This window comes from Orcinus orca, chromosome 9 (genome assembly GCF_937001465.1).
Source record: "Orcinus orca chromosome 9, mOrcOrc1.1, whole genome shotgun sequence".
Taxonomy (NCBI): domain Eukaryota; kingdom Metazoa; phylum Chordata; class Mammalia; order Artiodactyla; family Delphinidae; genus Orcinus; species Orcinus orca.
In genome coordinates this window covers 20,502,407-20,528,155 of record NC_064567.1, presented here as the reverse complement: position 1 = coordinate 20,528,155, position 25,749 = coordinate 20,502,407, and the positions used below count along the sequence as shown (strand labels likewise).

Genomic DNA, 25,749 nt, shown 5'->3' with positions numbered 1-25,749 from the left:
CTGGCCAGCATGGGGTCTCTGGCCTGCCAGGAGGAGGTTGGGCATTCCAAGGGGAGGTGTGGAAAGAAGATCTGGGGGGAAGAGAGGCTTTTTGACAACGCCGCCTTGTCTTTACTTTGAAACGTATCACACGTGCGCCAAGAATCCAAATGAAAGAAATGGAAAACAAACAGTAAAAGGAAAAAGAGCTCTTATGGGGAAGATGGGTTGTGACGCTGCGAAATTCGATCCCATTTCTCCATCCCCCCAGCAGGTCACAGAGACTTTGGGCAAACAAAGCGCCAGAAACAACCCACCCGACAACCCACCCCACCAATTAAAACAGAACCCGCCCCAAACCCCTCCCCCAGGAGAGACGCGGAGGGCGTGGAAACTTGTCCGCCCGCCTCCCCTCTTTCTTCCTGACGTTTCTCCCGAGGTGACTGAAGTTTCTCTTACAACAAAGACGTGGGGAAAAAAATTTGTACCGACAACGAAACAATAACAATAATCCGGTAAAAAAAGAAAAGCTTCAGCAGAACCATGATAACAGTCTTTTTCCTACTTGTTCATTTTTTTTCTCTAACTGTGCAAAACTTAAAAAATAATTCAAAACACACTCATACACACATACTTACACTCAGCTTCCATTCAGCACATCTGTGTTAAATATGTTTGTGTCTTCCTTCTCCCCAACCCCTTCACATGTGCAAAAATATTTTAGCGGCCCAGGTGCCTCCTCAGCCCTCCTCCGGCTTGCTTCCTTCCTGGCCTGCCAGGGCTTGTGGCTTCTGGGGAGGAAATCAAATGATCAAGGGTAGAAATTCCATGCTTCTTCACCTGCCACTTCATTTGCCAAAACCTTTGGTTATGCTTTTCCCCCTTGACATGCATATTTTCTCATTCTCCTCTTCCTGTCCTTTAGGTTACTTGTATTTTGCCCATCATTTGTCCTGCTCTGCGTCACCACGGCCCGGCCTCCAGTCCTGTCCAGGATCCCCTTGGCCACTGACCACCCTGATTTCCTACGGAGAGGTGACCTCACCCCTCTGCACTCAGCACAGAAAACAAGTGTTGAAATGTCCCGAAGTTGCAGAATGAATGGTGAGCAAGGGCAGAGAAGGGAGATGCTTCAAATCCCCCTGATAGGACAGGAAAGCTTTCTGAGCTCTCTGCCTACTCCTGGGGCAGACACATACACACACACATGTGCATGTGCACATGAGATCACACACACACACGTACTCATATCCAAAGGGGCTAGCATTCTTTAAGCACAGGGTGCTCCACAGATGTTGCTGGAAATGGTGTGGTTCCTTCCTGTTTCCACGTGGGGCCCCTGTGGAGTGGATTGCAGGGGAGGATGTCTGATGCTCGGGGAGTGAAGACGGGACTGTGGAACCTTGTCCCCAACCCCACCTGAGATGCTGCCGCTGCTTGCCTCCCAGAGTGGTGTACAACTCCACACCAGGGCTGCCGGGCGAGTCTATGGCGGAGACTGGACCACAGATGGAGATGGTGTCTAAGGTCCCTTCAAGGTTATAGGTTTCCACGATCCTCCGTCAGACAGTCTCTCACTATGGCCCCTGCTCACCTAGGACACATGTCTGAGCACACATTCGTCTGGCTGGCTAAAGTGATGTATCCGTGGATGGAAGGACAGATGGAGGAACAGACGCCAGAGCCAAGGTCAGCTGTACGTCCCTCCTCCCTTTTCCAGCCAGGTCCTTCCTCTTGATTCTTTGCTGCTTCCCAAACACGACAAACCCGGGACTGAGCTGGGCTGGCATTTTGGCTTGTCTCTGCGAGGCTGTGCTTGAGTGTGTTTCTTTCCATGATGACTGCCAAAGAGCTGAGGGAGGAGAGTGACTAAAGAGACAGCTGAGATGTTGATGAAATAATTCCCAAGGAGGTCTGAACAGTCCAGAGACAAAGTCATCTGCATCTGCAACGGCACCAGGTCCTGCAGGGAGCCGGGGCGAGGCTGTCTGCCCCAACTTTCTACAGAGTTCTCAGGAAGGATAGTGGGGATGGGAGCCACCGAGAGAGCTGGAGGTAGAATCTCCCAGGTGCACTCGGCATTTTACCTTGACCCCTGATGAGCGATGACCAAGGAGGATGGAGGTGTGTCCTCTGGACGGCACTCGGGGATCTGCAAGGGGTCAGACCCATGATGATTCGTTAGCACGTGGAGGCAAATGGAAAACAGCCAATTCTGCTTCCAGGGTGGATGCAGCGCTCTTCTTCTCTCCCTCTACGTGTTACGTTCCTGCCGCTGTGAGCCAGATTGGGAGGTTGGGAGGATCTCCACAGTGGGCTGTAACTGCTCTTCTTTCTCCTGTCTGGTTTTCCACAGGCCGGGAGGAGACTGGGCAGGCAGGGCCCTATGGGCACTTGGAAAGGCTCCAAGAAGATTGGAAGGGAACCAAAAGGCCTCTGGATGCCAACCCAACAAGTGGGAGACAGCCTGCGAGGCACCCCACGACGCGTCACGCTCCCCACTCCAGCCACACGCAGGAGGCGCAGCCTTTCTTCTCACAGTTGCAGAGGGACCATGCCACTGACAGACCCCCTGGAGATGGAAACCTGGGCCAGGAGACGTCTTCCCAGTGAAGGTAATACAGAGCTCACTGCCTCGTCCACAGGCCAACGTTCGGCTCAATGCGGGGCTATCAAAACGTGGAAGGTGAAGTAGCAGTACAGAAACATCCTTCATCCTCATCCATATTCGGGCCCTGCCGCTGATGCTTGGGGTCAGCGGGGAAAGAGGGCCCCCTCTGACGTCTTCTGGTCACCAGGTCCCTCACGGGGCGGGGGGGGGCATCCTGGACTAACTGAGGGTCAGTGGCTTGGCTCAATCATGTTGGTAGAGCAACTGCAAGAGGGGATCCAGGAAGGAGAGGGAGACAGAAACAGGCAGAGAGAGAGAGAGGGAGATAGCGCTGCTCGGGGGATGCTGCTGGCGCCAGTCGGAACTTGCACTTGGTAAAGATGATAATCTAGACTGAGGCACGGCTTGGTGTGTCCCTCCCTCCAGGGGGTGCCTGGAAGGACGGTTCTCAGCTGTCTAAGCTCATGAGGGTTATGACTTGTTCTAGTTTGTAGGCCAGTTTCTGCTTCCCACACTGGTCATCGTGGTCCAGAGGTCCAAGGATCTGTTGAAAAGCCAAGAACGGGGCGGTCACTAGTTTGCGTGTGTGTGTCTGTGTTCTTAGGGTACAACAGACAGGGGGCGTGGTCAGAGGGTCTGGGAGGATGTGTGCAGGTGAAGCGGCCCACACGAGGTGGCAGGGAAGGCACACAGCCTGGGTGACCGGGTGGGGAGGTGCGGGGCAGCCCTCGGGTATAGGGGACAAACGTGTGGGCACCCAGGTGTCAGCGCAGGATGCCAGCGCACGCACCAGCATGTCTGAACACGTGTACATTTCACTGCCCACGTAAGACAGCTGGGAGTGGGCAGAAGACACCTGTGCCAGGCTGCTGCAGTTACCTAGACGTTAGACAGCAAACAGGTCCATGCCCAGTGGGAAGTATGGTGCTGTCTCGGGGTGACTATGATTTCACGATATCAAGACATTCCACCACCACCAGCCCCGCACCGTGAAAAAGGAACGTCTTCCTCGTCCACAACCCAAGGCCTGAAATTCCACATTTAGCAAGTTATTTGGCTCCCCTTTGCCTGTTAAGAAACCAGTATCCCTCGGAGAGTTATGTCTTAAGCTTTACTGGTCATTGACACCCGACAGACAGTGTCTACACAGCCTTTGCTGAGATTACATGGGTGGCAGAGGACGGTGACAGAGCAATTGTGGACACATGAAGGAATATGTATTTGAAGCTGGGTCAGACTCAGGAGCTGTAGGATTGAACAAGGGCTCTACCAGTTTCTGGCCGGGTGATGTGGGGCAAAACATGTAACCTCTCTGAGCCCTCATTTCCTCATGTGTACAATGAGATGGGACGTGTGACTCCCTCTCGGGCTGCTCCAGGAGAGGGGATAAAGTCACGTGACACGGGAGCGCCCATCACACAATGCTGGCTCCAGCAGGGGCACGTGACAGCAGGGCTGCTCTCTACGGGTCCTGGGGTCTGAGGGAGCAGGGAGGGGAGAGGAGGCTGAAGGCTTGAAGGGAGGGTCCCAGAGCTTTGGACGTCCTGGCCCAGTTAATAAATTTTTAATTGGGGAGACCAAGCGAGTTGCCAACTTCTTAGCTGGCCGAGGACCACCAGTGACTGGCCCCAACATTTCATAAAGGTGGGACGTTTTAATACTAACCGTAGACGAACTTTCAGACTAAGGGACAGGCCTTTCCAAGATGAGACAGTGGCACTCATATTGGCCTACTGTACATCGTCCTCGCTTGTCACGCGGCCACAGACAGGTGGAAACTGCCCTGGATTAGCACTGGCCCGTAGGCTGGCTTTGGGGTCCCTCCCCTAGAGGACCCACCACTGACTTTCCCTGCACTTGAGGTTCACAGCATTATACTGCTCATGGCCTGTGGACACCAGGCCCTGGGCCCTGCTGGGGCTCCTTCCTTAATCCAGAGTTCCTAGACCCTCCCTCAGGAGTGAGGCTGGGAGGAAGCAGAGAACCTGGGGCCCTGGCTTCAGCTCCTGTTACTATCTTCCACTCACAAGGCAGATATGCTGCTGCTCAGACATGGGGAGCCTGGATTCTGAACCTACCTGGTCTATACCGGTATGACCAAGAAAACCATGGGCACCTCTGTGCTGGCCAGAAAGAAGGCAGTGTCTGCAGGGGCAATGACCCCAGATGAAGTTTCCTAACTAGGGAATGCAGCAACTAGAAATAGACTCCATCCTGCTCTGGTCTGTATTCTGTTCTGATTCTCTCCTACCCTATCGTCTTGTTTTCTATTCTATTCTGTTCTTTTCTTTTCCTTATGACCTGCCCATGGAAGTGGGGAACTATTTGCTTAAAGATAATTAGATCAGAGAGAGAAAGGGAAGTAATCAAGGAGAGGGAACAGCAGGGAAGAAAAAATAAGAGAAAAACCGAAAGAGATGCTTGATCTATATGTCTGAAAAGAACAGGGATTAAGGTAGAACTGATAGACTGGTGTGCTTCTAGCATCCCTGTCTTTAGAGCACAGCCCTCAAGTCCTGGGTGGTAGAGTTTCCCCAGCAGACGTGGGGGAGGGGTGTGTCTGACAGAGGCTGCTCCGGGCAGGGATTTCTGGGTCTCTGCTCCAGTCCTTCCCAGCGGGCCCCGAGCAGGGCAGGGCTCACCTCCTCGCTGTACTTGCCCACGTAGGAGAAGATCTCGGAGAGCGCGCTCATGGTGTTGAACTCGTTCATGTGCATCCGGGACTGCTCAGCCAGGTAGGCGTTCATGTCCTGGTCACTGATGGCCGGCATCTTCCCGATGTCCGAGTAATACCTGCCGAGGCACGAGAGTGAGGAACCGTGCGTGCGGGGCAGAGGAGAGATGGAAACTCCCAGCGCCGGGTCTGGGGCCAGCGGGTTCGGAGGGTGACCCAGACACTATCAGAGGGTGGACAGGGTGGGGACAGGAGGAAGGAGTGACTATCGCCTGCACTGGCTTTGTTCCCGGCTCCCGGAAGAGTGGTCCAGTCTGCCTTGTGTGTCCTTCTAACTCCCCCTCCCACAGACGCAAGACATCCCCTCCATGGGGCCTGAAGGCTCTTCTAGGCAGTTGCCCTGCCCTGATGCCCCCCCTCTCTGAGGTTAGCCAGGAGAAGGGTGGGGCTGGGGGCCGCTTGCGGGGAGAGGCTGGCAGAAGGCAATCAGTCACTGTCACTTGCAGCTGTGCACCCCTGTCAACTGGTTAATTAGATGCCAACATTTACATTTTTAATTTCTGAAGTTTGACATTTTATGCAGCAACCCCCAACTCTCCCACCAGAGGGGAGTTGTGTCATTTCCTAATGAGGAACTGAAGGGCCCTGGTGCCCCCCAAGACAGGTGCTTTCGGCTGTGGGCTACGGGAAAGAGACCAGGCACCTGCAAAGGCGGGGGAGCATCAGGGCCGTGGGGCAGCACACCCGGCAGTCCTTGTGGTGTCCCAGCTCAGCCCACAGTGAATGCCCGAGCCTGGGAGCTTAGAACAGAGGAGGGTGGCGGGGACAGTCACCAGGGCGGGGACTAGGGTGAGGCAAGTGAGGCAGCTGGGGAACAAAGTTTTCGGAGAGTCACTCTCACCTGGGAAGGTGCAGGTGACAATGACAGGCCTTGGGTTCCCAGAACTCAAGGCTTGATCAGGTGAGTGGAGGGAGTATTGTCAGAGGCTCTGGTTCGTTCTCACCCTGGACCTCAGCCCTGCATCTCTCCCTCCGCATCCCTTACCATGCTGACCACGAATCTCTCAGTCCTGTGCCCACCTTCACCTCTGCCCCTAGGTGCCCAGGAGTTGGGTGGCAGACGATCAGAGGTGGCACTCGTGCGCTACTCCAGCATCATGCTCAAGGGCCTGCATGAATGACAGGTCAGTTTGCGCCAGGGCATCCCCAGGCCGGCAAGGATTGGCAAGGGGTGGGCTGGCCGCCCTACTGGAGCCACAGCCCTGCACGGAGGCCGTCCTGCCTCCGGCTCATTTGGACTTCCTTTCTTCACAATGTTATTTCAGTGTGGGGTCCTCTCTTCCCTCGCCCTCCCTCGTCTCCAGAGCCCTTGGGCCCCTCAGCTCCTTGTCCTGTTTCATTTTGGTTCCTCTGTTCCATCCCAGAAGAGCCCACTCTCTTCCAGGCCTGAATCCCACCCCAAAACATCTTTAGGGTCCCCAGGGTTCCAGGTAATGACATCCCAGGTGCTAAAGTTCCAGGGAGAGACTCGATGCATTGCCTCTATTTCTGGAAGGCAAAAAATGCAATGTTCCCTTTGATAGCAGAGAACCAGGGCGTCAGTGGTGGCCCCAACCTCGCCACTCCTAAGGAGATTTGTGCCATCGTCCCCTCGCGACTCCATGCCTAGTGAGCAAATACATTTGTCCGGCAAAGGGTCACGTCCACAGGTCGTATGGGAGGAGGAAATAGGAACAAACGAGCCTCTCACTTCTGTGTCACGGCCAGCGGCCAGACATAGCTCTGGCAACATGGCTGGGCCCAGAGTTTCCTCCAGACAGTTTCACTCTGTCACCACCGACAGCCAGACCTACTGACCGCGAGGAAAACCCCAGGATCCCGATGGGACGTGATCATCATCAGAAGCAAAGACTCCTGCCCTTCCCCTTACCTGCTCCTGAAACCTTACAGGTAGGTGGACGGCTCTGTCAGGCTTTCTGCAAATAGCATGAGGCCTCCTACTGCGACCTTAATGGTTGTGAGGGGCCTCCGAGCCCAGGTTAGGGACCACTGTCTTCACGGGAAACAGCAGTCACCCGGCACTCTGTCCCTTCGCAATGGCCTGCCTTTACCGCACTAAAAGCCCAGTCCTTTGCTCCAAAGAGGATATACAGAAAATGAGTCTGTGTGAGAGAGAGGGAGAGGGTGTGAGGTGGGGTTGAGAGGGGAGTGTGGGAGGGCAGGGGTCTAACTCCTCACCTGCAGTCATGGGGGCAGCCGGCCTGGACGTGCTCTGCGTGATTCCCGCTCATAGTGAGGTCAGGTCTGCACGGGGCAACCCGCCCCTCCTCTGCTGCCTGTGTGCAGAGGGCGCTGGATGGGACCAGTGCACGTCGGTGCCACACACAAGCCTACGAGTGGATCGACCGCACGTCCTCACCTTCAGCAAGTTCTAAATGGCTGAGCTGAGTGGCTCTGGGCAGTCTGATGTCCTAGAGGAGTGTGGGGCTTGAGGTCTGCTGACATTCGGCCCATCCTCACCCCAAGCCCTGCCTGGAGCTAAGTGGGCCCATCCCCCCTGCAGGTCTCTGCTGCCCTTGCCTCGACCTCTCCCTGCTGCTCTCCAGGGCTCTGCCCAGCCCCGCTCCCTGGCCAGCACCCCTTGAGCCTGACAGTGGCCCTGCTGCTCTGGCATCGCTGCACGGTGTGCCCAGCTGCTTCCTCTCGAGCGCCTGCTGTGCTGGGGCTCTGCGCTGGGCTCTGCCGCTGAGCAGCCTTATTGATTGTGAAGAATGCAATTATGTCCCATTAATGAACTTCACACGAGGGCTCTTATCAGCTAGCTGTGCCGTGAGGAAGGGAAAGGTCAGCCTGGGCTCCTGTGCTTGAACTTGCTCCCTTGGGATGTCCTCCTGCAGGCGAGCCCTTCTCCAGAAGGGAACCAGGTGGGATGCCAGCCCCACTGTGGTCCTGATGCTGGTCCTCAGGAGCTGCAGGGCCCCAGAGAGCCGGATTCTCTGCTGTTGCCCAGTCTGCAGTGTTTTACATTCATGTGCTTCTGTGAGATGCACCCAGTGTGTGCTGGTGGGCACCCCATCTCTGCCTTTAGGATGGCCCCAGTGATTGAGAAGGTGGTCTCCAATGCCCTGGACTCTTAGAGAAGAACAAAGTATCCTCATCCCTTCAAACACCTCAAGGATGAAGGTGCAGACGTGAAGGACATTTAGAGCCCAAGGCTCTGATGTACAGATACTTACTTTTCAAGCTCCTGCATAAAAGTCTTTCCCTCTGTGTTCATTCACTGACCTCCCAGGCCCAGGAGAATCAGGACGTTGCTCCCTGAGCCCCCACAGCTGACGGGGCTTGCTGAGGGCCTGTGTGTCCTCCTTGACCATGATGAGGGCCACAAGGGAAGGATCAAGTCTAATCCATCCTGAGCGTCCAGTGCGCCCACGATGGACACCATAAATGACCCATGGATGAGTGAGTAAGTTAATGAGATGTCCATACTTCACCTCCAGTATTGCTCCCGGGGTGAACTGTCACAAGTTTTATATTTGGAATGGATGGCTTCTTTAGGAGGCATTTTTAAATATTTAAGATTCTTAGCCTGTTTCGTGTGTGACACAGGTGAGAGATGGCATCCCAGCGAGTGGCATGCCCCGGTCCAATTCCCAGGGGCCCAACTGTGGCTCCATTCCATTCACTGCTATGTGGAAAACCTGTGCCTGCAGGTGAGGGAGGCTGCCGTTGCCACGGGGTTAATTCCAATTTAAAATGAGAGGCAACCACTCTAACATGAAACCGTTACTGCTGTTGACAGTGAAATAGAAATTTCTGCTGATCATGACACACCAGTCTGGTGACAACACTGTTGAGTTCTGCTGTCTAAGATGAGGGTAGCAGTTGGTTGCTACCGCGGAACCAAGAGATTCTTCTCCCTTTTACTAGATGTGGCCGTAAGCAAAACCTCTAATACTTGGAATGGAGGCAGCAAAGACTGGGAGTCTGCAGTGAGGCCACCAACCACAAGCATTGCAAGGTATTTGGAGGCGGGAATGGGATGGAGGATGGATGAGAGGACAAGCAGAAGGATGGGAGGGATGTGGGATGGGAGGATGAGTGGGAGAATGGGAGGGGGTGGGGGGGGATGGGTGGATGAAGAACTTCTAGGAGGTAAAGCCTGCTTAGGTATGATAGAGTGACTTGGGCTGCTCAACCAACAGAGTTAGTGAGGACTCCTGAAGCCGTATGCTTCCCACCCCCCTATAGAGAGGGCCACCAGAATAAACCCTGTTTCTCAGCGGTGAGGACAGCAGGCCCTCCCCCAGATGTGCGCAGGGCATGCTCTGCAGCACTGAGGCGGTGAGCCTGGGCCCTGTGTGTGCTGTCTGCACGCTCACAGCAACTGAACATCGAAATCAGAAGTGGGCAAGCCCTGGCCACAAGAAAAGGGCCTTCTACCATCGTTCTTCTGAACTGGAGGCTGCCCGTGCCCTCGGCAGGCCAAGGTGGGCGAGCAGGCTGGCTGTGGGTCCTGAGCAAGCTCTGTGCTGCCGGACTTCATTTCCCAGCAGCAGACAAGCTCAGAGGCCAGCCTCCTCGGGAAGGGAGACTGGAACTGATCCACTCACCACCGAGGGAAGAAGCACTCTAGGCTTGATCTCCAGACCTAGCTGTGCTATTTCCCAACCCCTCTGTCTTTGTACCCTCATCCCAGAAGGGGAGGAGAAATGATTTGGGACCCCAAGCAAGTGAGAGATGACTTTCCTGAGAGTGCCTTTGGTTGTTTAGAAACAGGCGGGATAAGAAATGGAGACCATCAAGGCACTCCTAAAAATAACCAGATGGACTGGGGTTACTTGTGAGCTATAGCAGCTGTGTGGCACGAATCTCATTTAGCACCACGTGAAAGGGAGACCATTAGCCCTGACTAACCGGGCCATTCTGGGGAAGTATCCTCTACACAGTTGTTTCATAAATGCTCCCAGCCCTTCACATCCCGGCTTTCTCCCTCCCTGCCCGAGGTCCCATTGCAGTGACACTGCACTGGGACAGGGATAACCAGAGCCCAGCTGCTGCCTCTTTCTTCTCTCTCTCTGCTGAAGAGCCAGCTGACCACACAGGAGAGCTTGCTCCTCCTGGCGGCTCTGCTGTCAGAAGAATGAGCCACTGTCGACGCAGGGGGAGGTAAGAGCCTCTTTGGTAACTCAGACATAATCAGATACGAGGACAAAAGAGTGAGCTGTCTCTCTGACAGCCGAGGCTGGAAGCCCACCACATGTACCAGCAGGAAGGGGTGGGGGAGATATCAAAGAACAGAGGGAGGGGGAAAACAAAATGCAATTCTTCCAGCAGAACCATGTTACTGGGGTGGCCAGGATCCCACCCCACTCGCGGTTATTCCCTCTGTAGAAAGGGAAGTCAATTTTCAACTACAAAGATGGAGACTGTCTCTCTTCCATGGGTGAAACAATATTGTTCATTTTGTCTCAGTCAAGAACAATTTCTGGTCTCTGACTCTTCAAAAAAGCACCAAATCTGAGTTTCCATCCAGGTTTCCTATCTTTAAGCTACTTAGAAGAGAGAGGGACTCTAAAATCAAGACCGCCACGTAGAGGTGTGCAGGTTGTGCACTGCACAAAGGTGCTTGGTTGAGAGGGTGAGCTAGGACTGACGGCTAGCCTGTCACTCAACAAACCAGGCATCCTGGCATGGGGCCACATCGTCTGGTAGGAAGGGGCACCTGCCTTAATTCACACAGACACCGTATGGGTTGGCAAAAGCCCTGTCTAAAAGGATCATAAATTGTAGAAAAGAGATTTGGGAGTCAGCTGAATTTGGGGATCTGCTTTTCTCTTGGCCACTTAAGTCATCTTGGACTGATTACTCAACCATTCTGTACGTATAGTTCTTCACCTTCATGGGCACAAAATGAGGTTCTAAAGCCTGTCCTCTTATATTCCGGAGCTACTGTGATGAATAAATAGACTTTCAGCTGGTTGTTTAGCTCAGGCGCTTGGCATATGGAGCTGATACAGCCCAGACAAGCCATGAATGTTCTTTACCGTGAGTGAGCTTTGTACCAAGAGGAACCCAGCTGCACAGCGTACAGGTGGCCCTCCCGTCACAGGTGCACGGCTGAGACTGGATTAGGGTAGGGCCACTGTGGCTGGGAAGGCACCGTAAGGGCCCGGGCATCAAGAGTTCATCGTGCTGAGAGTCAGGGGACTGGGACTGTGCGAAGCTGTTCAGTGTGACAAGGACGTCCCCACAGGCCCCTGGAAGAACTGCCAGATGGACAGGGGCAGATGGGGACAGGCCTCCAGCCCGCCTGTGGCAGGATGCTATTCGGTCCCTTGGAGTCTTTCTTTTTTTCTTTTTTCGTTTTTTAGTGGGCATCAGAGCAGGGAACTCCATTTCCTTCCTGGGCCTAGAAAGAGCTGGGCCCTCCATGCAGGGGAGCAGAGCACAGTGGCAATGTCTAGCCATGTCCCATTCTTGTTTCAGCTGACAGTACTGGGTCCGTGGGCTGTGGGTGTCACCACTGCAGGCTGGGGCTTCGTGCGGGACCAGTCTGCAAGCCCTGCCCATTGCGGAGGGGAAGGAAGGGGTCCCACCTCCACCAAGGAAGTTGCCTGCTGCGGCCCGGGGCCGACCTGGGCTCCCCGGCCCAGCACTCACCTCTCCACCCAGTTCTTGTAGCTGGGGATGTCCTTGGCGTAGAGCAGCTTGTTGGAGGGGGAGTCCTTGCCCAGCCGGTGCTCTGACGTGGAACAGGAGTCCATGAAGGTCTGGGCCACCACCGACAGGCAGGCGTCAGTGATGCTGCTCTTGTGGATGTCAAACACAAACTGGGGGTTCTTGATCATGTTGACCCAAAACCTCAGCGGCAGGCTGTGTGGGGGGAAGAGGCAGATGGTCAAGGGAGCTGGGGGGCAGGGGGCACTGTACATTGACCTAGAGAGTTCCCTGGAGAAAGAGAAAAGGCTGGGAAGCAAGGGTTCTGAGGGGCCTTCTCTATGTCATCAGTTCACTTTCCGGGGACGTGGAGATCAGCAAGCTTGAACAATCTGTTCAGAGATACGGCGTTGATGGGCACTGGAGGGCTCGACGCCCAGCCTGGACCACAGGACTCACCATCTGCCCTGAGAACACAAGGCTTTGGGGTCCGAGGCAGCCATGACAGGTACTAGAAAATGGAATTTCTGACTCTCTGTTCCACTGTCTGCCCCCTATGCCACAGATGCAAGGCGTGTCTGGTTGGCAAACCTTAAATAGCCTGGAACCTGGGCTTTGTATCTTATTCTCTGCCCTCTACTGTATGACTGGAAGAAGCCACGCCCTTCCTGCCTGGTCGTATGGGCTTATTCCTACATGGTGAGAGCCCTGGCACTGAACAGTTCCAAGTGGAGCTAACTGATTCCCACCCCTAAGCGGGCAGGCTGAACAGACCCCACTCCTGGCCTCTCACCTGCCCCGTTGTGTTCCCTCCTTCCCCTCACTTTCTTCCAGTTAGCATCTGCTGTATACCAGGAGCTATGCTAGCAACTGGGGGTCCAGTGTGAATAAGACCCATCCCCTGTCCTGCAGAAGTCTGCATACCGCTGGGCTCGTGGTGATGTCAGACGTGCAATCACGAACTTTGGGTGTTGGACCTGAAGGATGGGTGGGGTCCAGTGTGGGAGCCAGGGAGGTGTGAGCAAGTCTACCCAGAGGGGCATTATCTGGAAAGCCTTCCCAGAGAGGACGACACTTAATGGTCTCAGTGTTAGAGATGCAGATGAAAAGCTGAAGGAAGAGGAGCGGAAGGTACTGCCGAAGGGGAGTGAGCCAAAGACAAAGAGGAGATGGAACCTGCAGCGCCGTCTGCTACCGGAGCCACCTGTCTGTTGCTAGAAAGGGTCCCGAGGCATGGGGCAAAACCTGCCCACCTGCCCCTTTTGACTACTCTGCTGGCTCTCAGATTCCGTGGCTTCCGTCCAGCCTGCGGAGACGCAGGTCAGGAAATGGGGTGGCACCCAGCCAGAGACCACGCATCTCCCTCCCTCTGCCTCCACACCGTCCCCTCCTGCTATGTGCCCTGATGCTCTGCTGTTGCTTGGCTGCCGTCCTCAAGGTTGGTAATAATAGTTACAATGTTTGCGTGTGTTTGGCTTGCCTCTTACAACTTAAATTCTTTTGAATTACATGATTTCAATCCAGCAAGAACAAGATTTCTATATTTGTTGTATCTCCCAGCAGCCAGCACGTACATACAACAAAGGCTAAAATACAGCAGGGCCTCATACTCAAGACTGCCAGTCAGTCAACAAGTATTTATTACGTTCCCACAAAGCGTGCAGTGCGGGCAGCAGCGAGGTCTAACAATGGTAAGATGCACTTGTTTCATCCTGGGAAATCCAGAAGAGGAAATAAAGGGACGGTACAGAAAGTTCTGACACTCAGGGGAAAGTCAGGGTCACTGCAACTGCCCAGGGGAGACCATGAGAGCTGGGCTCAGAGCCCCGGATGAAGGACTCCCGGCTGCCCAGCTGATGAAATCTCCGGTCTACAGCTGCCCGTTTCCGGAAGTCCCACCTGGAAAGGGACTCTGGGAGCCCATATTTGCTGCATGGTTGTTTCTCCCCAACATTCCCCTTCCTTCAGCCAGTTGTGCTGACAGGCAAATCAAACAGGGAAACCACAGCAGCTCCTGCCTAATGAAATTTTTGCATACTATTAACGTTAGCGGTGGCACTAATCTCTGGCTGATTGCAGCCACTCAGGCTAAATGAGTAGGAGGTTTATTTAAAAGAGAAAAGGCAGGGGAATGTGGAGGAAGGTAGTAGGGGAGAGGGTGAGCTAACAACTTTGGCTAGGAATAAAGAAACAATCTCTTTTCAATCAGGGACAATTAACTGTTAAGTCAATATGCAGACTTCATAATTCCTGGACTAACTTCGTCTTGCCCAGGCGGCCACGATCAGGGTCAGGGGAGTGCATCCTCTGGTGAGAGCTGGTACTGCTGTCTACTGCCTGGGCTTTCCTTCCCTGACACTGGAGCTTGTTACGGTAACACCTGGCACTTGGAAGAGCGGGCAGGAAAGAAGGTTCTGCCCTCCCTCCAAGAACTTTATGGCATCTCATCGTTGGAGGTGCCCTTACCTTACCCCAGTGGGAGGTATGAGCTGAAAACAAATGGTTTAGATACCATTTCAGGGGGATGTACTTGTAAAGGGCTACAAGATCAAGGGGGGATGTTTTGGAAATACCAGCTCTCCCAGCACCTGGATAAGGTCTGGGCAGGGCACTCCTTGAATTCTGAAGGCTGCAGACATTCAACTGGGGTGGTAAGTAGGAAGACCTGGTGGCAGAGAGAAGCAGACTGGGTAGATCAGGGGCATGCCCTTGGAACAGCTCTGCAGAGTCATGCTAAGAAGATGGGCAGAACGCAATGCAGTCTTACCTAGAGGCAGGCACTGGGAGGGACAAGGCCTGCAGGCCTTTCAGAGGAGAGAACAGCCTTCACCCAGTGTACTGTGCTAGATGGGGAATCCAGAGTCGGAGAGTCTTATTTCAGAGAGAGTTGCAAGAGCTCCACGGTGCAGGATCCTCTCTCACCCAGAGCTACTGTGGGAGCAAACCCTACTCTGCAGCTCTGTGGCCCAAAGCTCTGTGCCTGCCTGATTTCCCAATTTTAGTAGCGATGCGCTATGCTTCAGGTGAAAGAGAGGAGAAGCCAGAGCATCCTACGTTAAATAACGTTTCAGTGCCACAGGCTGACTCCTGCCTAAATCTAGGTTTTGGTTTGGGGCTTGGGGCTGGTTGTCAGGGCACCTGGCTGAGCCCTGGTACCATGTCAGTCCTAGCAGTTGGTGGGTGCCGGGCAGCAGGCTCGTGCTGCTTTGCAAGAATGTTCTAGGGAAGAGCACCCCAGGACAGGGACCGTGTAAAACTACTGGGAGGGGATTCTGGAACCGAAGGGGTCAAATATAAGGCAGCTTTATCCCAGGTAGAACTCTCAAGAAGAGACCGTCTTGGCCCTGCATCTTCATCAATATTTATCGAGTCCCAGCTTTCTGCAAGGTTCCATCACAAGAGCTGAATACTGATGTCTGACCTTGCAGTCTCAGACTAAAACACAGCTGACACACAAACGAAGGGAAAGGATGATATATATGTTAAAGGAGAGAGGGGACCATGGTGAGACACCTAGAGGGTCATTTAGGACTTAGAGGATCTCCTCGTCTCAAAGACACAGTAGTTATGGGACGGTCCCTTCCCCAAAGGGAGTTTGGGAAGGGGATTTGTGGAAAGGGAAGACCACTTCTTGAATAGAATGGAAACTCTCCTCGTTCACCTAGGTCACTCCTAGACGTGCTTCAAACTCCACTTAAGAGTCGCTGTGAGATGCTGCCCCTCTACAATCCAGCTAGCTGCACACATGCATCCCCTACTGTCGCATGTGCCTCTCTGTCCGAACAGCTGCCCTCCTGTCTCTTACCCGTGACTGTCAGCCCACGGAGGGCAGAAGCCTCAGGGTCTAACATAGTGTCAGGCACAGGGGAGGGACCTGGATGTGAGAGCCACCTGGCTGCCACATCTGGCATATTCATTTTTGCTCATTTAGTTGGTTAAATATTTACTGACTGATAGGAACGAAGGATGATTTGACTAGAGGGAAGGGAGAGGAAGTGAGCACACAAATAATCAGGGAGGAGATGAAGGCCCCGGGAGAGCGCCTGCTTCGAGTCCCTGCTGGGAAGGTGGACCCCAGCCCCTCTCCCCCTCTGCAAGGCCTGAGGCCCGCCTGAGCTCATGGACTCCAGGCTGGCCTCTCCTGATTCATCCTCTGCTCGCCCCTCACTCACCAGTTGCTCTTCCAGGTGTGACGGACGTGCGGGTCGTGGATGCCGTGTTTGTCCGCCTGTTCATCCAGAAAGTCAAACATGTACTTGATCGCCAGGGGCAGGGCGGAGCCGCGGTGCGCCGTGCTGAAGATGGTCTCGAAGAGGTCGTCCACAAACTTCTGCAGTGTGCCCTGCGGAGGAGGGCGCAAGTTCAGACACAGCTCGCCTGCCCCGTGAGCTCTGAGGCTGGGTTTTTTTTTTTTTGCGGTACGCAGGCCTCTCACTGTTGTGGCCGCTCCCGTTGCGGAGCACAGGCTCCGGTCGCGCAGGCTCAGCGGCCATGGCTCACGGGCCCAGCCGCTCCGCGGCACGTGGGATCTTCCCGGACCGGGGCACAAACCCGTGTCCCCTGCATCGGCAGGCGGACTCTCAACCACTGCGCCATCAGGGAAGCCCTGAGGCTGGGTTTTGAGATCGACTGGCCTCCCAGATGGCGGGCGGAAGGGAGGACAGCGCACAGCCACACCTGCTTGGGTGAAATCCTGCAAGTGCCTATGTGAAATCTGCACCCTCCCCCTGCCCGCCTGCATCTGTCTCGAGCAGCTTTACATTTCCCCGGCACGTAGAAAATAGATACAACACCGATAACTGGACCTAAGGAAGCCTTCCTCTGCCAACAACTCGGTTTGGTTTAACACCCTTTGATGGTGTTATTTTAGCACTTTTCACAAATGCTAATGAACAACTCAGTCAGTCAGAGCAGACAAACACAATCTGCCGGTTCTGTTTAGGCATTATTCACGCCGGCTAATGCACAGTTACTCATTTGCCTCTGCAGAGAGCAGAGCCGAGGCCAGTCTCGGGAGTGAGGGACTAACTGGGATGGGACTGCCTCACCTCAGAGAAATGCCACAGCTGGCAAGTCCCTAGCATCTCTGCTGGTGCCCCCTCTCATCCACTCACGCACACGCTGCTGGCCAGTGCCGGTCTCTTTCCCAGCACAGAGCCTCAGAATCCTTCTCAACCCACTGCTGCAGCCAACCCCACCCATACTGGATCCGTGAACCAGGATTAGAAACGGTGCCTGGAAAGTCAATGATGGAGCCCCAATTCCCATCACGACACCCCAGAGAAATAGTCATTCTTCCGTTAGGCGTGGCAGAAGACTATGAATACACGTGGTTAGTGTCTCTCTGTTTGAGCGAGGGCAAGAGAAGGGACGGAACCAAAACTTCTGACGGCATGCCAGCTCGGATGTATGGGTGGGGTTGGCTGCAGCACTGGGTTGAGAAGGATTCTGAGGCTCTGTGCTGGGAAAGAGACCGGCGCTGACCAGCAGCGTGTGCATGAATGGGTGAGAGAGGGGGCACCAGCAGAGGTGCTAGGGATTTGCCAACTCTGGCATTTCTGTGAGGTGAGGCAGTCCCATCCCATAACCCACAGGTGCCCCGCACCCTGTCTGAAGTCCCATACCTTAGTGGCCAGCAGTCGTGTCAGATAGATTTCAGACACCATCTTGCTCCCCCGGTCACCCTCCTTCTGGTCCCCGTGCTCGTGGTTCTTCACCAGGTGCCACATCTTGACGCCACTCTCCAGGTCAGGGGTGATCATGGGTGTGCGTGAGCGGAGGCTGTCAGGGCTGCCCGTGTACCGGATCATGTTTTCTGCCAATGCAAGGACCCCACGCGGGTAAGGCCACCCAGCCTTCCGGCCCATCACTCACGACACACCTCGGCTCCAGCCAAGGCCAACTCCGATCCTTCCTGCATTTGCAGGCGCTGTCACTTTGCCTCACTTCCGTCCATTCCTGAATCTGGGGCGCTCTCCCACCACCTCCGGAAACTCTCTGTGGCTCCTCCACCCACTCGGATTCCCCTCCCTCCTGCACTTGCATCTCCAGCCCTTGTTACTCAATTTGTAAAAACAGAAGCTTGTCCTTTTTTACGCTTTCCTTATGAGAGCTCTCAAGTCTCAGGGGGTGCTCTGTGCAGCCAGCTGGGTACCAATGAAAGAGCAGGGATCCTGTCTCCCCAGACGACGGCTGACCAGCTTAGTGAACGCCCTGTCACTGTGTACCTTCATCCGCCCCTCTCGCCTGGACCAGTTCCTCCCACTTAATTGCTGAAACGTGAGGTGTGGTGAGATGAGAGTCGAGCGGGAAGAGAAGAGGCAAGCCCCACTGTGTGCGGGCACCGTTCTAGGTTGTCTTCTATATATTTTCCAGAACCATCCCGTGAAGTTGGTAGTTTTTGCAATCCCCGTTTTGCTGGTAAGAAGGCACTCCAGGCTTCCAGCCCACATCCGGCGCCCTTTTCCCCACCCCGAGGAGCAGAAACCTGGGTCTGTACCTTCCCTCCACTGCTTCATAGCGTGTGACCTTTACACGTCATCTAGCCTCTGTGCATCTGAGTTATAATTTGCTAATCTGCATAAGAGGGGGAAATAATAATTATTTAATCCACTGATTATTATGAACCTGACGTTTGATAAAGAGTTATCACGAGTGTGAAAGCATCTTAGAGACTGTACGATGCTCAGGAAGGTTAGACTTTCTTGTTTTTGAGGATGAAGGTCCTGCGCCTGCATCAGAGCCCCTGCCCGGAACCAGAAGCCTCCTTTCCAGGCCAGAGTTCCTCTCTGGTGGCCAGCCTGCCTGACTCCCCCCCCCCCCGCCACTCCCCACCCCCGTGCCCCATCCCGGGCATCTGCTGCCTTCCAGCAGTGCTGCCAGCAATGACAACAGCTGCTCAGGGCATCCTCTCCTCCCCAGAATGATTCAGTGAACTCACCGTATTTACTTGCCGAGGTCCTGGAGACGGTGGAGTTGTTCACGGCATTGTAGGCTGTCACCTGCTTAGACACTAAAGCCACCACAGAACCATCCGGCACCTACCGGGAAAAGGCAGGTGAGGGCCTGGACACAGAAACTCTGCCACCCCAGGAAATCAGGACAAGCCAGGATGAACGTGGTCCTCAGGGGCAATCAGTGCCTCACCGAGACCCAGGGGACCAAGGAGGCTGTCAGCTTTCCTTTGACGCAGCACAACAGATCTGAATACAGAATCGTAGTCTATGTTGGGGTTCACTCTTGGAGCAACTCTGGCAAGAGCTTCTCACCAGCACCCTCTGTCTTGGTGCTTCCCTGGGGGAGCACCCAGCCTTAAACTCCGGGTACCACAGGGTCTGTGCCTATGCCCTGTGGGAAGCATGCACCTGGCAACCATCTCCAAGGAGGTCAGGGTTTCCTGGCTGGGGGCCATGTTTTCGGGTCGCTAAGGGCACGTGCAGTGCTGGTGAAGAAGTGGATTTAGGGCTTGGTAAGAGCCTCAGGGCAGCCCTGCTATTCAAGGACTGAGACTCCCAGGGACCTGGCTGCCCAGTTCGCTAGCCCCTCTCCACTCCACGGTCACCTCACCTGGTAATGCGCCAGGGTGTTCAGTCTCTTCCAGTCGTTCTCAATCTTGGTGGTGATGTCTTCATCCTGCAGGATCATCCTCGCCCCACTTCCTTGTCGCCACTCTGTAGGGAGAGCAGTCGCATCTCAGAGAGGGCCTCAGGGCCTCCCATGGGATCCTGGATGAAGTGCACGTACACGGCACCTTCTCAGGGGTGCATCGCGGACAGACAGGTGCTAGCAGACACTCCCAGAGGAGGGGTGCGGAAGCTCTCAGCACGGGTGCGGGGGGGCCCTGAATTCCAGTTCTGGTTCTCATCCAACAAATTACGTGACAGAAGTAGGAATAACATCACCCCCGTGGCCCACCTGTTCCCAGCAGTGGCTGTAAGGCCAAGTGGCCTGAGGCAGGGGAACACAATCAGATTCACAGGTTGCATCAGAACGAAATTCTCCGGACCACCCAGTTCCAGAAACTGCCCTGGAGACATTCCGGACCACCCAGTTCCAGGAACTGACCTGGGGACTTTGAACCCGGCCCAGCCTTCCCGCCTTTCGAGGGGCGGGACTAACTGTCCCAAGACTGATGCAACCGGCAACCAGATATTGCCACGATACCCGAAGAGACCACCAAATAAGGAATACCCTGCGCCCTCCCAGATTCACCACACCCCTTTCCCTTCTTCCCCTATAAAATCTTGCCCAACCCTCGCCCAGGCGCGACTTCTCTGGCCCCTTTCTCTCACACCAGTGAACCTCGCCCGGGAGCGCTCCCTAATAAAGCTCACTTGAAGCTTTCCTCTGTTTCGCGGTGCCGTTTGTTAAGATCCGACCTTACAGTGGCCACATCTGCAAGAAGTCTTTGCTTATTAGCTGAATGAAAAAGGCAGGTGAAGGCACTTAAGAAAGTACTAAGCAAATGCAAGGCGGTGTCATCACCTTCACGTACTCTTTGCTTGATTGTAAGGTCTTGGAGCTAATGAGACCAAGGCTGCAAATTCGGTCACTGTGCTCCCCGTTCCTGTTCTAGGGGTGCATCCCGTACCCGAAAGCTGGCAGGTGGGCCACCCTTGGCTGGGAGACTGAGTAAAAGTGTATAGCGGGACCAGCAAAACCTATTCTCATGCCCAAGAACAGCCTCGTCCCCACAAAGCTGATGGGGATAACAGCCTCTTGGTGATGGAGCCAACACCTAATTATCTGATGCCATAGGTATACGCTTACATCCCATGTTCTCCTCATGGGCCCAGACACCTATAACACGCGGGCTTGCTGACGGATCCCACATGGGAAAACAGGAGACTGGTTCTCCTCTACCAAATCCTCATCGCCACACGCGGTACAAATCACACGGAGATGGAGGCACGCACATGCCAGCCCTGAACTGTTTGCACATGGAGACCCAGGTGCATGCCAGACACAGGCCAGCTCTCGTGCACGGGCACGTACACATCTACACATGCACACACGTTCACACGCACACAGCAGAAAGGAAAAATGGCCTTTTCAATCCAAATACAACATGTGTTCCTGCCAGGAAGCCAGGAATCTGGTTTCCAGGCAGCCACTACCCCATTCAACGCCTCACAGATGCTGAAATTCTGAAACAGGCAAGAGCACCGGGTTTTGCAGCATGTGGTTGGGGGCTGGAGTGAGTTACCCGCAGTCCTTGTCTAACCCCTGCCTTGGATTTTTCCTACAGCTCGCAGACACACATATTGTCCTCCCTCCCTCTGTTCCCCTCCTGTCAAGGCTGAGCTGGGGGTCCAGGACTGATTCCTTCCTGCCTTGCGCCCTTGGCATGACCAGTGCTACAGATGAAAATCAGACCCCGGAAGGGAGCTGCCTGCCCTTAGGGGGAGCAGAGATGCTCCTAACATCCAGGTCCCTGCCTCCGGCTCCCGGGCTTGTCTGCTGCCTGTTTAGAGCTTCTTGTAGCGTCGGGCTGTCCCAGGAATGGAAACACGAGGGTGCCACGCGTGTCCGCCGGAGCGGAAGAGCCTTAAGCGGTCTCTGGGGGTTGCCCATCATTTAGTGCTGTTGGTGGCACAGCTGGAACGATCATGGAGGTGAGGGCCTCGGGGCAGGTAAGGTGGTAGAGGAAAGGGGAGATGCCTCACGAGGGCAAGGGGTCAGCAGCATTCTGTTTGTTGTTGTCATGTTGTTTGTTTTTGTTTTAAATTTTATGCAGGCAGGTATGGGTGCCTGTTTTCTGAGCGGCTAGGGGAAAATAAGCAGAATGTCTCCCAGCTGGTGAGAGAGCAAACTACGTGGCACAGAGGGACTCTGGTGAAGACCAGCCGGGGCCAAGGATGTGGCAGTGGTATGTTTTGTCCCAGTCGCACAGTGGGTCCTGAAAGATAAAGCCTTGTGGGTCTCCCCGCTTCCCTGGTGAATAGTGCCAGGGCCAGTAAGTCAGAGGCTGCATGGGTGAGGGTACAGCAGGCAGGCAGTGTTCTGCATTCCCCACCTGGGGGCCAGAGGAGGAGCTGGGGCCGAGCTCTGGACACAAAGTCTACTGGCCGGACGCAAGGGAAGAGGAGTCTCCTTCACTGCAGAGGCCGTGGGGGCTTTCTGGTTTATCGGCTGCACTGGCACCCTTGCTGATGGCATTGTAGCACCTCTCAGGGGGATCTGAACAAGCCACACAGCCTGGGGGACTCAGCAGTGACAGCTGGTGACTAATTCGGGAGCGAGAGACAGGACTTCCTTGTTCCACAACTGGCCTGAAGTTGTCCAGTGCGCAGCCTGTGCAGCCCTACTCAGCAGCCCTGACTCTGAATCATGTCCAGTAATTATGTAAGCAGATGAAGGTCAGTCTGCCATCTCTGTCCCCAGCCGAAAAGGACAGAGTGTGGCCACGCTCCCCCCAGGGCAGTCAAGGAATGATGGCTTTCCTTAGAAGTACAAAAATGCTGCTGCCAGATGTCTACCAGCAGGGCTAGCCCAGCACCTGGGACACAGTAAGTACCTGATGAGTATTTATTACCTGAATAATACATCAGTGAAAGAGTGAATAGACAAAGAAGGGAAAGAGTAAGTGAGCGAGTAACGGCGGCTTATTTTCCAAGCAGTGAAAGGCTTTTCTACCTGTGTGTTGCTGCTCCACGGTGGGCAGACAGTGAGCTACAGTGAGAGGTGAAGTGTGAGCCGCGCCGTTAGAACCTGGGACAAAGGAAGAGCTGAACTCCAGAACCTCAACTGGGCACGTCCACTGCCCGAAGTGAAAGCTCTCTGAAGTGATTATCACTCATTCTTCCGATTTTACGACTGGGAAATTAAAGAAACAGGTTGGGAAGACAGACCCGGAGGTCATCACAACTCGGAGCTCTGTGGCGCGGTGCCAACGACGCGCGTGAGCCACCCAGTGTCGGGAGCGTGGAGGAAGGGCCGTGACGGCCAGACTGGGACCTGGGCTGTGGCCACACTGGGGTGCTGGCGGGTAGCTGCCTCCCCTCAAGTGCATACTCTGAGCTCCCTGGGGAGCACGGCGCCTCACCAGCTCTGACCCTTGTGGCTTGTGCATATGCAGCTGGGTGCACGGGCACACACGTGTGCATACACACACACGCACACACAAGTATAGCATCTCACCCCAGGCTGAGGACACTTAAGGCTCTGCAGCAACAAACCTCTGCCCGCCCCGCCCCCAGTCCAGTCCAGTCCATCTCTCCTCAGACCCATCAAAGGAAGCTTTAGGAGGGACTGACCTGGAGGGATGAGGGGGGAAGGAGGCGCCCACCAGGCTGGTTAGAACTGGCCGAGTCAACCCCACTGATCCACAAGGAACCAATTTCAGAGCCAGCTGTCTGCCCTCCCACCCCGGGCCACCATTCCTCCCCGTGGGGCGCTGAGCAGAGTCTCACCAGCCTGCACAGGGTCCTCTTGACCTCCCAAACCAGGGTCCCGAGCAGAAGGCTGGAGGAGGAGACACGACTCTACCGCCGCACACCTGTCGGCAGGTGAGCCCCAAGGAGACAGACAGCCCAGACACCCTCGGCAACCTGCCGCTCCCAAGTGCGGGAGCGGCATCAGAAAAGAGCTGGGACAGAATCAGCGTCACTGCAAACGGTCGGGAAACTGACTCAGGAATGGGAGGGGGGACCACCTAAATATGGTTTATTTTAAAAAGGTATAGGGCTTCCCTGGTGGTGCAGTGGTTGAGAATCTGTCTGCTAATGCAGGGGACACGGGTTCGAGCCCTGGTCTGGGAGGAGCCCACATGCCGCGGAGCAACTAGGCCCGTGAGCCACAATTACTGAGCCTGCGCGCCTGGAGCCTGTGCTCCACAACAAGAGAGGCCGCAATAGTGAGAGGCCCGCGCACCGCGACGAAGAGTGGCCACCGCTTGCCACAACTAGAGAAAGCCCTTGCACAGAAACAAAGACCCAACACAGAAAAAATAAATTAATAAACTTCTAAAAAAATAAAAAAGGTATAATTTTATGGTGAGAGCAAGTTCTAAAATACAAAATAATCAAAGTAGGAAACGTGGTGCTTAAAAGAAGAAATTCCTAAATTGAACGGTGCTGTCTGCTTTCAAAGCCTTGGGTCGTTGTAAACTGTGAAGAGCTGTGCACCGGCTAGTTGTCGCTATTCAGGGAAGTCCGGAGAGCTAAAGGGAAAAGCAGACTGTGCTCTGCTACTCGACTTAAGAGAGGTAAGCGAGAGCTTAGTGGATGTTCTTGAATATGGAATAATGTGGAGGAGGCTCTGGTGGCGCTCCAGGGTGGTGTGCCACGCCTGTGCTGTGTCAAAGAAGAGTTCAAGAGGCAGGGGGTGGGCGGTGGGAAGGAAGAAAGGTGACCTAGGTAGGAAAGGTGACCCAGGTATTCATATGCAAGGCATCTAGGGAAAACTGCTGGCTCTGACCTCCCTCGGAAGCTCTGCCCGCAGCCCCATGCCCTGCTCCAGGCTCCAAGCACAAAGGACAGACACACTCACAATCCAATTTGTTACACTTCCACCTTCCAGGGAGAGAGGGAGGTGAAATAAAAAAGAAAAAAAATCCCATTATCTTTATCTGTCCTTCCCATCAGGTGCAGTGGAAAATGCAAACTGGGGTGACAGCTGCTGTGAACTCTTTATATTTCACTCAGAAGATAGTGTATCTTTTTATTGCATACAGGAATTACTTATTTGAAAAAATATACCCTTTCAGACAGAAGGGGTGGCGTAGTTCCGGGGCTATTGATGGGGCATTTGCTTTAAACCAGAGGAATCTCTGGAGGTCACGGCCTGTGGAGGAGCCTGCGTGGAAAGGGAATGGATGTTCTCTCCACCTCCCTGCTGTGTGACCAGGGCCCAGGCTCTGTGCCTCTCTGAGCTGCAGAGTCTTCTGTGCAGTAGAACAGAATGGCATCAGTTATTTCCTCTGGGGAGTGAAGGGAGAAAACAAAGAGTCCCTTGGCTCAGAAAGACAAGTGTCCAGCCTCCTGCTACTGTGCGAAGCAATGAGGAACTCCTAGTCACGTTGGTCCCTCTGTGCCTGGCACAGAGCTTGCCCCAGGGCAGGCTCTTATGATATGTTGGTCGAAGAGTTTGGTGGTGTAAGGGGGTACCTATACCCGATACCTGTGCGTGGAAAGGGGCATCGGGTTACCCGATACCTGTGGGTGGAAAGGGGCATCAGCTTGGTAAGAACAGCCTCACATATAGCAGAGCAGGGAGCCCCTGGCACTGGGCTTTGAAAACTCCCAAGGCCCACGTGCCCCAGCGCAGTCCCTAACTCCTGCCTGGGATATCTTTCCTTCCCTAGATTCCAACAGACTGAAAGAAAGGCAAGTTCTGTGTCCTTCACTTTGGCTCTTACAATGGTTAGTTTTATGTGTGAACTTGTCTGGGCCACAGTGCCCAGACAGGTGGTCAAAAATTATTCTGGATGTTTCCATGAGGGTATTTTTGGATGACATTAATATTTAAATGGATGGGCTTTGAGTAAAGCGAATTGCCCTCCATAATGTAGGTGGACCTCATCTAATTAGGTGAAGGCCTGGGTGGAACAAAAGATTGACCTCCCCTGAGCAAGAGGGAATTCTGCAGCAGCTGCCTTTGGACTTGAACTGCAACGTGGCTCTTCCCTGGGTCTCCAGCCTGCTGGCCTACCCTGTAGATTTTGGACATGCTAGCCTCCATGCTAGACACTGAATGTTTGTGTCACCTCCAAAATTCACATGTTGAATCCTAACCCCCAATGTGATGGCATTTGGAGGTGGGGACCTTTGGAAGGTGATCAGGTCATGAGGGTGGAGCCCTCATGAATGGGATTAGTGCCCTTATA

General features: G+C 54.4%; 1 protein-coding gene and 1 long non-coding RNA gene across 5 annotated transcripts in view; one reads left to right on the top strand and one right to left on the bottom strand.

Moving 5' to 3' along the window:
* Positions 1-565: 565 nt before the first annotated feature.
* Positions 566-25,749, bottom strand: part of PLXNA4 (plexin A4) — a 607,131-nt gene continuing 581,947 nt past the window's right edge. For 3 of the 4 annotated variants that reach the window (XM_049714950.1, XM_049714949.1, XM_004272184.4), the window contains 7 exons: positions 19,491-19,594; positions 18,865-18,964; positions 17,549-17,739; positions 16,097-16,266; positions 11,928-12,140; positions 5,233-5,383; positions 566-3,134 (listed from right to left, as the gene is read on the bottom strand). In XM_049714950.1, coding sequence (XP_049570907.1) covers positions 3,039-3,134; positions 5,233-5,383; positions 11,928-12,140; positions 16,097-16,266; positions 17,549-17,739; positions 18,865-18,964; positions 19,491-19,594 — 1,025 coding nt within the window. In that variant the 3' untranslated portion in view covers positions 566-3,038. Of the gene's footprint in view, positions 3,135-5,232; positions 5,384-7,502; positions 7,601-11,927; positions 12,141-16,096; positions 16,267-17,548; positions 17,740-18,864; positions 18,965-19,490; positions 19,595-25,749 lie in introns of those variants that run through there. The other variant, XM_049714948.1, reaches the window with a different exon arrangement.
* Positions 6,361-20,267, top strand: LOC117202312 (uncharacterized). The gene is made up of 6 exons (XR_007479318.1): positions 6,361-6,448; positions 7,108-7,214; positions 9,195-9,285; positions 10,352-10,433; positions 12,276-12,432; positions 12,759-20,267. It is a non-coding gene; the product is annotated as an uncharacterized LOC117202312 (long non-coding RNA).